The sequence below is a fragment of the Pungitius pungitius genome, chromosome 17 (assembly GCF_949316345.1).
Source record: "Pungitius pungitius chromosome 17, fPunPun2.1, whole genome shotgun sequence".
In the NCBI taxonomy this organism is placed as follows: Eukaryota; Metazoa; Chordata; class Actinopteri; order Perciformes; family Gasterosteidae; genus Pungitius; species Pungitius pungitius.
The window spans coordinates 17,682,059-17,695,137 of record NC_084916.1 but is presented as its reverse complement, the minus strand read 5'-3'; the positions used below and the strand labels follow the sequence as shown (position 1 = coordinate 17,695,137).

At 41.9% G+C, this 13,079-nt stretch overlaps 2 protein-coding genes across 2 annotated transcripts; both read right to left on the bottom strand.

Annotated features, from left to right (window-relative positions):
- On the bottom strand, positions 1 to 4,525 carry LOC119219540 (gastrula zinc finger protein XlCGF57.1-like). Its single transcript, XM_062558535.1, has 2 exons — positions 3,961 to 4,525; positions 1 to 3,275 (listed from the first exon to the last, which is right to left on the bottom strand). Exons 1-2 carry the CDS (start codon positions 4,151 to 4,153, stop codon positions 1,567 to 1,569), a joined length of 1,902 nt encoding a protein of 633 aa, XP_062414519.1. The 5' UTR covers positions 4,154 to 4,525; the 3' UTR covers positions 1 to 1,566.
- A 1,114-nt stretch (positions 4,526 to 5,639) lies between these two features.
- LOC134107166 (gastrula zinc finger protein XlCGF17.1-like) lies at positions 5,640 to 10,230 on the bottom strand (the record flags this gene model as incomplete). Its single annotated transcript, XM_062558656.1, has 1 exon — positions 5,640 to 10,230. A coding segment is annotated over one exon (1,167 nt), but the record flags the coding sequence as incomplete, so codon positions are not given.
- Between the last annotated feature and the right edge of the window lie 2,849 nt (positions 10,231 to 13,079).

Sequence of the window (13,079 nt, the reverse complement as noted above, 5' to 3'; positions counted from 1 at the left end):
TTAGCCATTTTTGTTCTCCATATGCAACCTGTGTTTTTTGGAAATGACAAAAGACAACTCGCAACTAATTGTTTTCCAACATTTATTAACACCATTAAAAGACTAAAAAAAAGGCCATTAATTACCTCTGCTCCTTCATCAATGGAAAATGACTAATTAAATGATTCTATTTAATTTCTTAATACAGAGATACATTACTTTGATATACAAATATGTACTTTGCTCAAAATGCAGATAAACAATGAAAATTAAAATAACCAGGAAAACGGCAAACCTAAATACTGATATTTCCTAAAAAAAAAAAAGAATGTGAAGAAGAATGTGTTACACCAACAAAACAAAAAAATAATAATAATAAAAAAAGAAAAATATAAAAAAGAAAAAGTCAATGCATGAACACATTAAAAGCCTTCTGATATTTGTCTCTAACATGAAAACTTAGTAATATGCTGACAATATCATCAAATATGGAACATAAAAATCCGTAAAAACTGTAAATAAGGATGAGTATCGTTTGGGATTTTTCCTCGATACTGTTGCCTCTTAATGATTTTTTAAAAATGTATTGCTAAAACAAGTTTTCTTCAAATTGCACGTGAGGAAATGGAGTCACGTGCAGAACACGCTACTCGGCTTCACGCTGTGACCACTGGTGGCCACGTGCACGCACAGGTCTGGCAGCTGGCTAGCTAGCTGCTGTAGCTGCACAAGCAGCAGGTACCAATATGGCTCCGGTTCTCGGTACCCAAACGCTAAACAGTGCCACCAAAACACAAAGGGAAACAACAATAATAATGCAGTCTCAACTGTAACTTCAAATCGGAGTAAAAAGATAAAAAGTTAACTTAAAGTGTAAAAGGACTGGTTTCAAAACTACTAAAATGAATTAATGTAAAATGGGTAAGTGAGGGTACTTGCATGAACAAAAATGTGTCTTCAAACAAAGATATGTATGTTTTATACAAGAAATGAATCCTCTAAACGAGATTAAGATGTTTAAGTCACTTTAGGATCTTTGAAACTGAAATGTGTGAAAAAGGTATCGAACATTTCCATAACAGCTGAAGACATTGCTACTACCCCTGAAGAAGGTAATGATGACTCAACCTTTGAGGTGAGGTGTTCCAGTATCTGGGCATTAATAATGTCAGCCTCAATAAGAAGACGCTCAAAAGTGTCGTTAATCGACACAAACAGCTAATAAAAGTTTTCAATTTTACCGTTTACATATTTATGGAGGTCTGATTTTCTTCATACAGAAATCAATTCAATGAAACAGTCGGAAAAAAGACGGCACAAAAGTCAAATGTTCAGTCTACAAAATCTGGGTGATCCAAAATACAAAAGGTCTTTGGTCTGATAAGACTTTAAACCTTTTCTATGAGAGCTGCATGTACTTTCTTGTTACTTGTTCTTCTGAGTTTGTATCTCTATGTGGAAATGCACTTATTGTAAGTCGCTTTGAATAAAAGCGTCAGCTAAATGTCATGTATTTAAAACTAAAGTGGGCAACCGTGATGGTGATGTAATCAAGGGAGGGTTGGTACAATGGGCTAAAGGGGATTCTCATTGAGTTTGCATGTGGACTTTTAGATTTGGACATAAATGCGTCCTCAAACAGATAATTTGAGAAAAACGTGTACCACACTCTGAGCAGCTGAAAACTTTCTCCCCGATGTGACATTTCATGTGCTTCTTCAGACTTCCACTTAAAGAGAAACATTTACCACACTCTGAGCAGCTGTACGGTTTTTCCCCGGTGTGACATCTCATGTGAGTGTTTAATCTTTTAACTTCAGTGAAACATTTACCACATTGCAAGCAGCTGAATGGTTTCTCCCCTCTGTGATATTGCATGTGTATCTTCAGACTGCTACTTGTAAAGAAACATTTACCACACTCTGAGCAGATGAACGGTTTCTCCCGTGTGTGACATCTCATATGAGACTTTAGACCTCCTCTATGAATAAAACACTTGCCACACTCTGAGCAGCTGAAAGGTTTCTCCCCTGTGTGACTTCTCATATGAGACTTCAGACTTCCACTTAAAGAGAAACATTTACCACACGCTGAGCAGCTGTACGGTTTTTCCCCTGTGTGACTTCTCATGTGAATGTTTAAACTTTTAACTTCAGTGAAACATTTACCACATTGCAAGCAGCTGAATGGTTTCTCCCCTCTGTGATATTGCATGTGTATCTTCAGACTGCTACTTGTAAAGAAACATTTACCACACTCTGAGCAGATGAACGGTTTCTCCCCTGTGTGACATCTCATATGAGACTTCAGACTTCCTCTTAAAGAGAAACATTTACCACACTCTGAGCAGCTGAAAGGTTTCTCCCCCGTGTGACATCTCATATGAGACTTTAGACTTCCACTTTGAGTAAAACACTTGCCACACTCTAAGCAGCTGAAAGGTTTCTCCCCCGTGTGACGCCTTATGTGAGTAGTTAGACTTCCACGTTGAGTGAAGCGCTCACCACACTCTGAGCAGCTGTATGGTTTCTCCCCTGTGTGACATCTCATGTGAGTGTTCAGGCTTCCACTTACAGTGAAACACTTACCACACTCTGAGCAGCTGAACGGTTTCTCTGATGCGTGGGTCTTCATGTGTATCTTCAGCTGTTTACTGCAACCAAATGTTGTCTTACATTTAGAACAGCTCAAAGGTTTCTCACCTGTTCTACCTCTTGAAACACTGATGGGACCTTTATCATTCGTATGAGAGTTTAAACCTGACTGAGGTGCTCTGGTCTCATTCCTATCATCAGTCTCAGGTTCAGATGAGTCTCCAGTCTCCTCACCAGTATCTGGTTCTGTAGGCCAATCTGGACCCGAGTTCCTGTCAGGTTCTGGTCCTGCACAGTCCTCTCCACCACCTTCTGTCTCCATGTGTTCAGTTTGTCTGTGATCAAGCTCTAAGGACTGATCTTCGTTTTCATTATCTTCATTCTTCACAAGAGCCTCCTCCAGCCCTTGAAGCTGCTCCTCTTTGATGTGGGGGGGCTCTGGGTACTCCTGTTCCTCTCTGATGTGGGGGGGCTCTGGGTACTTATGTTCCTCTTTAATGTGGGGGGGCTCTGAGTCCTCCTGTTCCTCTTTAATGTGGGGGGGCTCTGGGTCCTCCTGTTCCTCTTTGATGTGGGGGGGCTCTGGGTCCTCCTGTTCCTCTTTAATGTGGGGGGGCTCTGGGTCCTCCTGTTCCTCTTTAATGTGGGGGGGCTCTGGGTCTTCCTGCTGCTCATTTTGAAGCACAAACAGCTGCTGGAGGTCTGTGGATAAAAAATAAAAAAACAATATAGCTGACTAGAAAATGCATTTCCTGCTGAAAATACATTAGAACGCTAAAAACTAAATGAATTTCAGGAAATTGCTTAAAATACAGAAATTAAAAATGCTAAAATAAATTTGACAAAATACCAATGTGTGCCTTTCCGGTGTTTTCACTCCTGACCACATGGCACTAAGCCTGATGCGTCGCCCCACTCCATGTCCCATTTTGCTTCACATTCTGATTTTAATGACCAAATATACTTTTGAAAATCTTCTTTGAACGAGCATACAACATTATATTGCCATTATGTTATCCATGGCATAAACTGGTCAGAAAAATGCATAGCCCTAATCCACACCTCAAACAAGTGAACTTTACTGGTAAGGGATCACATCAGTCTCAATAATAAGGATTTACAAATGATTTTCAAAGCACACATGACTAAATTACGATTTTTGCGGATCGCTTCACATTTGTGTGTTTTTTGACACTGGTCTTATGTCCAGATCCACAAATGTGTGTTTTCAACATGTACCTAACTGTAGCCAATCCGATGTCGCCCTCAATTTCAACCAATCACATGAGCGCAGCTCCCCCCTCCCCTCCCCACGAGCCTTCCAGTGATACAGCAACGCGACTCAAGTCACCAAAACAATGGCCTTAAACAAACTATTTCAACCGACCTGCTCTTTGTATGCGGACTTCCGGTTTGAAAACAGCGTGCAGACGTTTCTTTAGTCGTTCGTTGTCTGCTTTTATTCTAGAAGCTTCCTCCTCGTATTCTGCCATTGTTCTTTCAAACAGCCCAAATGTCTCTTCAGCGTCCTCCGCGTGTCGCTGCTTCAGTAAACGTCTCAGCATTTGGACCTTAGACATCTTCACTGAACCAGGCACGTTTCCTCCAGATAAACTCCGTCAAAACACCCTTTATTTTCCGTTAAACTCGGACTAGCGCCATGTTGCTAACTTCGAGCTAGCATGCTAAGCTAACTTCAATATCTTAGCATGCTACCGGGAGATGAGTCAGGGGGAAAAGATCCGGGGAAAAGGTGAGCAGCTAAAAGTCCATCCGAGGTTCATCCAGACGTGCAGAGACTCGTGTGGATCCGGACTGATGGAGGCAACTGATACTTGATCAACACGACGAAGACACGCGGCTGACGCTACGACCCGGCGCCATGTTGCTATGAAACCACATCCGGGTCCTCTGTAGCTTACAGGGCAACCTTCAAAATAAGAGTTTATAGAGGTCGTTATTTCCGTTTTTATTACTTTACATCTTTTACCTTCGAAACAGATGGGAATAAGGAGTGGCAGATGACAACTCAAGATATTCCAACATGTTTTGGCTCCTTCAGTAACAAACCAAACAAATGGGGTATAAACATTCTGGTCCGTGTAATGTTATGTAATGGTAAACTTTGCCAACAGAATCCTTCAGCCCTAAAGTGCTGTTGATCTGTGGTTTTGGCTGCAGTTAAATGCAGAAAAAACAGAATGCAATTAACGGATGAAGTGAATTTACTAGATGAAAATGGCAGAGATCCTAACATGAAGGTACCTAAATGACTAAATCAAAGAGAGTGTGTGTTCAATTGTCAGACACAAACATTCCCCTGTTAAGGTGAGGCAGAGCCAACTGTCCAAGTATTGTGTTTCCTTCTCGAGGTGTTCGAGGATTATAACACGTCCTACGTCAGAAGGCAGAGGAGTCGATCACCGAAAGCAGGATTTTTTAACAGTTCAAAGGCAAATAAACTGAGAAGAGAGCAGGAGATGATTATGATTATATGTGTAGATGACCATATAGAACAAGTTTTATTATGTTGATGCATAACATTTTCTCTTCCATCAGCGGAGGTGCTCCGTGACCTTTATGACCTTCAGGGTTTGGTGGGAGCTGCTGGAGAAAAACCTCAACTTAGCTGATTCACCACTTCCAGACCAGAAGATGTTCCACCAGGACATGATGATGGGCATCAGTTCTTTTGTAGATGAAAATATCAGGTGTTGCACCTGAATTCCTATTTACATTTGCCCTGATATAGTTCTTTGATGATTATTCCATTAAAGGGTTCAATACCAACACAAAGGACCACTTCCTTGAACCACAGTAAAGCAGGACATTATTTTGTTTATTTAATACTTGTTTATGTCCAAATTGTATGCAAGAAAGACATGAGTAAAAACAAAGCAAACTAATTAAATGCGCTTGGTTACTTCACATGCTACAAACATTTCAGGAGTAATGTGAGCACATACACTATATAAGTTGTGGAATAGTTCAATAAAACTAGTTCTGGAGAAGACAATGATTTGTTTCTAGATTTATCTAATAAAAACAGAGTCTTGATGAATGATCAAAGTTGTAAAAGTCCATTTATTGCTTGCAAGCAGGAGGTCAAATACACAAACCCGCTCTGAGCAGAGCGTTTATACACACACATCAAGGCCATCCTTCAACAATGCAAACCAACTTGAACTCAAACTTAATGTTAAGCATTTTTCCAAATAGCTTCCATAACTCCTCAATATTTTAAACGTTGATAATCAAAAGCTTTTTTCTTAGTTTTGAGATAGAAAATTGTTTTCCTGTTCTGCTGAAGAATTCAAGGTCGGGGGGCGAACAGGATGTGTTAGCAAGGCCAGACATCTGGCGGAAGGGGGGATGCTCTAACTAATGTCGTTAAGAACTAGATAACATACTTATAGACAGAAGCTTCTTGTGTTACATATATGGGAGCTGTTTCTGTCCTGACTAAGGAAGCAAGGTCAGCGGGTCAACCAGCAGCAGATGTGTAAGATAAGGGAAGAGCTCACACCACACCATTCAACACTCACACTTTGTTCATTGTTTACGTTATGCAAGGTGGTCTGCACATTGAATGTGACCAGATCTTTGGATGCAGGGGGGTGACAGATCCTCCTACATTCCAGCTTAGGGCCAATAGAAAACGTTTCTTTGTCTTTCGGGTTATAAAACATGATGTTCTTGCTGATGTTAGTTAGTGTGTGTTCTTCCGGCCTGCGGGCCGGTGGGATTGCTCCTGCTTTTGCAAATGCAGCGCTTATACTTGACCTGTGATCAGATGAATAAATCTACCAGAACGAGAGAAGTAGTTTGGCTGAATTCTTCCAGACGTCCCCATCCAGGCTTCCAATTTTTGAACACGAGCCTCTCTTTTGAAATTACTAACAACGTTACAATGCCTCCTATCATAATTTACTATTTGCATTCCTTTGGCGCTGTCTGAAAGTGGTTATTGTAACCAAGGCAACAAGTGGTCTTAGCCCATATTAGCTTAGCTGAACTTAAATGGGAAGGCATTGTAGGTCCGTGTACCTTTAGATGGGGGGTCTCAAACTCGCATCGGGTCATGATGGATCCAGTGGTTCATTTGTAAATCACAAGGTGCCGGATCGCTAAGTACAAATGACAGCGCAGGTCCAGGAACGCACATCAAACAGCACACACATGCACTTACAATGCAGTGGGACTTTTTTAGGCAACACTGCAGTGGCATCTTGAGTAAAGGCGACTTGTGTGTCCAGCAGAGAAAACGACACACACACACACAATTTGTTAAATTGAAGGCAAATACACAATATATATATATTTATATATATTGTTTCTTCCGTTCTTTCCCCATGGGAGGGGTTACATTTTCTGGGGAGTGTTCCCTGTGCCGATGTGAGGCTTTCAGGACAGAGGATGTCGCATGTGTACAGACTGTAAAGCCCTCGGAGGAAAATCTATAATTTGCAATTTGGGGCTATACAAAATAAAATGAATTGAAATGCTCTTGTAATGCCACTGCTCACCGGACCAAAGTTACCCATCCGACTCCTCACATTCCCTCAGACCACCTGTAACATTCACTTTACAGAGTGAGAATCCTGTGTTACTGGAAATCAGTAGTTTACGATACCATGCAGCATTTCCACCATTGTTTCCTCTGTTCTGCTGCAACTTGGTGGGTTAACTAAAGAAAGTCCTCCAATAATTTTAATACATTTCGACATAATTTATTTCCGCCTTATCTCAGCATTTAGTCTTTTCCATTTGTAATGTGGGTGTTAAGGCTAGACAATACAATTGTTTTCCAACATTCATTCACAACTGCTAAAGACAAAATCAAATGTAAAATCAAAGTTTAATGTCATTCTGGTTACATTCCTTGATACAAAGACATTACTGTGATATGTTTCTTTGTACTTAGCGCTGATATTAAGACGTGCTTTCAGACGTCAGATGGTGTTCAGATCAGACCCTTTAGCTGTTCCCCACGAGTACCTGCATGAGAAGTATAGATTTTCTGGAGATGGAATCCGTTATTTGTGCAGACTGCTGGGTCTGAAGCCTGCTCTCACCATCCCACAGATGGTCTGTGTGGCACTGCGCTTTTCTGAAAGCGGCATGTTTTATATGCCGAGGGAGATGACAAACTGTGAATAAATGCACTATTTGCCGTACCGTCCAGAGTGTGCTTGGCCCTGAAGTCCTTGGCACACATCTTCATGACCTTCACTGGCCACAGAAGAATGTGTTACACCAACAAAACAAAAAAATAATAATAATAAAAAAAGAAAAATATAAAAAAGAAAAAGTCAATGCATGAACACATTAAAAGCCTTCTGATATTTGTCTCTAACATGAAAACTTAGTAATATGCTGACAATATCATCAAATATGGAACATAAAAATCCGTAAAAACTGTAAATAAGGATGAGTATCGTTTGGGATTTTTCCTCGATACTGTTGCCTCTTAATGATTTTTTAAAAATGTATTGCTAAAACAAGTTTTCTTCAAATTGCACGTGAGGAAATGGAGTCACGTGCAGAACACGCTACTCGGCTTCACGCTGTGACCACTGGTGGCCACGTGCACGCACAGGTCTGGCAGCTGGCTAGCTAGCTGCTGTAGCTGCACAAGCAGCAGGTACCAATATGGCTCCGGTTCTCGGTACCCAAACGCTAAACAGTGCCACCAAAACACAAAGGGAAACAACAATAATAATGCAGTCTCAACTGTAACTTCAAATCGGAGTAAAAAGATAAAAAGTTAACTTAAAGTGTAAAAGGACTGGTTTCAAAACTACTAAAATGAATTAATGTAAAATGGGTAAGTGAGGGTACTTGCATGAACAAAAATGTGTCTTCAAACAAAGATATGTATGTTTTATACAAGAAATGAATCCTCTAAACGAGATTAAGATGTTTAAGTCACTTTAGGATCTTTGAAACTGAAATGTGTGAAAAAGGTATCGAACATTTCCATAACAGCTGAAGACATTGCTACTACCCCTGAAGAAGGTAATGATGACTCAACCTTTGAGGTGAGGTGTTCCAGTATCTGGGCATTAATAATGTCAGCCTCAATAAGAAGACGCTCAAAAGTGTCGTTAATCGACACAAACAGCTAATAAAAGTTTTCAATTTTACCGTTTACATATTTATGGAGGTCTGATTTTCTTCATACAGAAATCAATTCAATGAAACAGTCGGAAAAAAGACGGCACAAAAGTCAAATGTTCAGTCTACAAAATCTGGGTGATCCAAAATACAAAAGGTCTTTGGTCTGATAAGACTTTAAACCTTTTCTATGAGAGCTGCATGTACTTTCTTACTTGTTCTTCTGAGTTTGTATCTCTATGTGGAAATGCACTTATTGTAAGTCGCTTTGAATAAAAGCGTCAGCTAGATGTCATGTATTTAAAACTAAAGTGGGCAACCGTGATGGTGATGTAATCAAGGGAGGGTTGGTACAATGGGCTAATGGGGATTCTCATTGAGTTTGCATGTGGACTTTTAGATTTGGACATAAATGCGTCCTCAAACAGATAGTTTGAGAAAAACGTGTACCACACTCTGAGCAGCTGAAAACTTTCTCCCCGATGTGACATTTCATGTGCTTCTTCAGACTTCCACTTAAAGAGAAACATTTACCACACTCTGAGCAGCTGTACGGTTTTTCCCCTGTGTGACGTCTCATGTGAATGTTTAAACTTTTAACTTCAGTGAAACATTTACCACATTGCAAGCAGCTGAATGGTTTCTCCCCTCTGTGATATTGCATGTGTATCTTCAGACTGCTACTTGTAAAGAAACATTTACCACACTCTGAGCAGATGAACGGTTTCTCCCCTGTGTGACATCTCATATGAGACTTCAGACTTCCTCTTATAGAGAAACATTTACCACACTCTGAGCAGCTGAAAGGTTTCTCCCCCGTGTGACATCTCATATGAGACTTTAGACTTCCACTTTGAGTAAAACACTTGCCACACTCTAAGCAGCTGAAAGGTTTCTCCCCCGTGTGACGCCTTATGTGAGTAGTTAGACTTCCACGTTGAGTGAAGCGCTCACCACACTCTGAGCAGCTGTATGGTTTCTCCCCTGTGTGACATCTCATGTGAGTGTTCAGGCTTCCAATTGCAGTGAAACACTTACCACACTCTGAGCAGCTGAACGGTTTCTCTGATGCGTGGGTCTTCATGTGTATCTTCAGCTGTTTACTGCAACCAAATGTTGTCTTACATTTAGAACAGCTCAAAGGTTTCTCACCTGTTCTACCTCTTGAAACACTGATGGGACCTTTATCATTCGTATGAGAGTTTAAACCTGACTGAGGTGCTCTGGTCTCATTCCTATCATCAGTCTCAGGTTCAGATGAGTCTCCAGTCTCCTCACCAGTATCTGGTTCTGTAGGCCAATCTGGACCCGAGTTCCTGTCAGGTTCTGGTCCTGAACAGTCCTCTCCACCACCTTCTGTCTCCATGTGTTCAGTTTGTCTCTGATCAAGCTCTAAGGACTGATCTTCCTCTTCATCATCTTCATTCTTCACAAGAGCCTCCTCCAGCCCTTGAAGCTGTTCCTCTTTAATGTGGGGGGGCTCCGGGTACTCCTGTTGCTCTTTGATATGGGGGGGCTCCGGGTATTCCTGTTGCTCTCTAATGTGGGGGGGCTCTGGGTACTCCTGTTGCTCTCTGATATGGGGGGGCTCTGGGTCCTCCTGTTCCTCTTTGATGTGGGGGGGCTCTGGGTACTCATGTTCCTCTTTAATGTGGGGGGGCTCTGGGTCGCCCTGTTCCTCTTTAATGTGGGGGGGCTCTGGGTCCTCCTGTTCCTCTTTAATGTGGGGGGGCTCTGGGTCCTCCTGTTCCTCTTTAATGTGGGGGGGCTCTGGGTCTTCCTGCTGCTCATTTTGAAGCACAAACAGCTGCTGGAGGTCTGTGGATAAAAAATAAAAATAAAAAAACAATATAGCTGACTAGAAAATGCATTTCCTGCTGAAAATACATTAGAACGCTAAAAACTAAATGAATTTCAGGAAATTGCTTAAAATACAGAAATGAAAAATGCTAAAATGAATTTGACAAAATACCAATGTGTGCCTTTTCGGTGAGCACATGTTTTCACTCCTGACCACATGGCACCAAGCCTGTGTGAGTGACTACTACCCCCCCCACCCAGAGGTATCGATCCGGAGACTCTGAATCGTTCGATCACTCGCCAACTTTCCCGAACTGCAGTTGAGGAATATTGATTAGACTGATGTCAGTGAGAAGAGTGAGAGAACCGACCTGCTCTTTGTATGCGGACTTCCGGTTTGAAAACAGCGTGCAGACGTTTCTTTAGTCGTTCGTTGTCTGCTTTTATTCTAGAAGCTTCCTCCTCGTATTCTGCCATTGTTCTTTCAAACAGCCCAAATGTCTCTTCAGCGTCCTCCGCGTGTCGCTGCTTCAGTAAACGTCTCAGCATTTGGACCTTAGACATCTTCACTGAACCAGGCACGTTTCCTCCAGATAAACTCCGTCAAAACACCCTTTATTTTCCGTTAAACTCGGACTAGCGCCATGTTGCTAACTTCGAGCTAGCATGCTAAGCTAACTTCAATATCTTAGCATGCTACCGGGAGATGAGTCAGGGGGAAAAGATCCGGGGAAAAGGTGAGCAGCTAAAAGTCCATCCGAGGTTCATCCAGACGTGCAGAGACTCGTGTGGATCCGGACTGATGGAGGCAACTGATACTTGATCAACACGACGAAGACACGCTGCTGACGCTACGACCCGGCGCCATGTTGCTATGAAACCACATCCGGTTCCTCTGTAGCTTACAGGGCAACCTTCAAAATAAGAGTTTATAGAGGTCGTTATATCCGTTTTTATTACTTTACATCTTTTACCTTCGAAACAGATGGGAATAAGGAGTGGCAGATGACTACTTGAGTAGGGTTGGGTATCGTTTGAATTTGAGCGATTCCGATTCCGGTTCTTTTAAGAGGCAGGGTCAAAAAAGTTTAAGTTTAAGATATTTTAAATGAGCTTGCTAACCAAGGGTCTTTCTGAAGGAAAAAGTCTGACCTTCTCCATCAATGTTAATTCTATGAACTTTTTATTAACTTTACTATGAATTTCTAACAGGGCTGTTTTCAACTACAATATGAATATCAAACTATGAACTTGAATATTGTATAAACATTATAAATTATGAATATATTTTAACAGGGGTACACTTTCCTCCAGAGAGCTTTATTTTTGAAACCTCACAAAAACACATTTACACGTGAGTGTGTGATACTGCAGGTACTTAAACGTTACTTTGCTCCCACTGATGGACGAACCCTTGGAATCAGAGGAAGAGGCAGCGCGTCAAACACGGGGCACACGGAGGTGGGGGGGGGGGGGCGCGCAACTCTCCCAACCTCAAATCAGGGACACTTTCGCTGACGGGGGGTGCTGGCGGTCGGGGGGGGGGCTGCTGGCGGTCGACGCGGGGAGTGCTAGTACAATCTTTTTTTCTTTCTTTGCAGCGCCAGCCTCACTGCTCATTTTAACAGAGAGGACCGCTCCGCTCGGGCCACCCGGCACCCGCGCGCGCACTGGTCTGATGCGTCACAACTTCACAACAACCGGAAGTTTTTTTGCAGAGTTTTCGGTTTGTTTCGAGAAGTGTAACCGCACTTTGGACCGCCGACGCACGCTATACATGTTCGATCGCGATGTTACGCCAACACTTCCGGTGGACGCTTCTTCGTTGGTGTTCAGCGGTTTCTATTTCCGGTCGGCGCCGGCGGACTGAGAATCGAAACTAGGAATCGAATTTTAAACTTTTGAACGATACCGGGTAAATCGCTAAGCTAGTTTCGATTCCAATCGATTCTCGATTCTCGATACCCAGCCCTAATCTTGAGTCAAGGCGACTTGTGTGTCCAGCAGAGAAAACGACACATACACACACACAATTTGTTAAATTGAAGGCAAATACACAATATATATATATATATATATATATTGTTTCTTCGGTTCTTTCCCCATGGGAGGGGTTACATTTTCTGGGGAGTGTTCCCTGTGCCGATGTGAGGCTTTCAGGACAGAGGATGTCGCATGTGTAGACTGTAAAGCCCTCGGAGGAAAATCTATAATTTGCAATTTGGGGCTATACAAAATAAAATGAATTGAAATGCTCTTGTAATGCCACTGCTCACCGGACCAAAGTTACCCATCCGACTCCTCACATTCCCTCAGACCACCTGTAACATTCACTTTACAGAGTGAGAATCCTGTGTTACTGGAAATCAGTAGTTTACGATACCATGCAGCATTTCCACCATTGTTTCCTCTGTTCTGCTGCAACTTGGTGGGTTAACTAAAGAAAGTCCTCCAATAATTTTAATACATTTCGACATAATTTATTTCCGCCTTATCTCAGCATTTAGTCTTTTCCATTTGTAATGTGGGTGTTAAGGCTAGACAATACAATTGTTTTCCAACATTCATTCACAACTGCTAAAGACAAAA

Bases quoted from the DNA above. Each gene is read 5' to 3' on its own strand.
- LOC119219540 (XM_062558535.1), bottom strand. From the start codon at position 4,153: ATGTCTAAGGTCCAAATGCTGAGACGTTTACTGAAGCAGCGACACGCG. The intron at 3,276-3,960 runs GTCGGTTGAAAT...TTTTATCCACAG, and splicing joins AGTCCGCATACAAAGAGCAG to ACCTCCAGCAGCTGTTTGTG.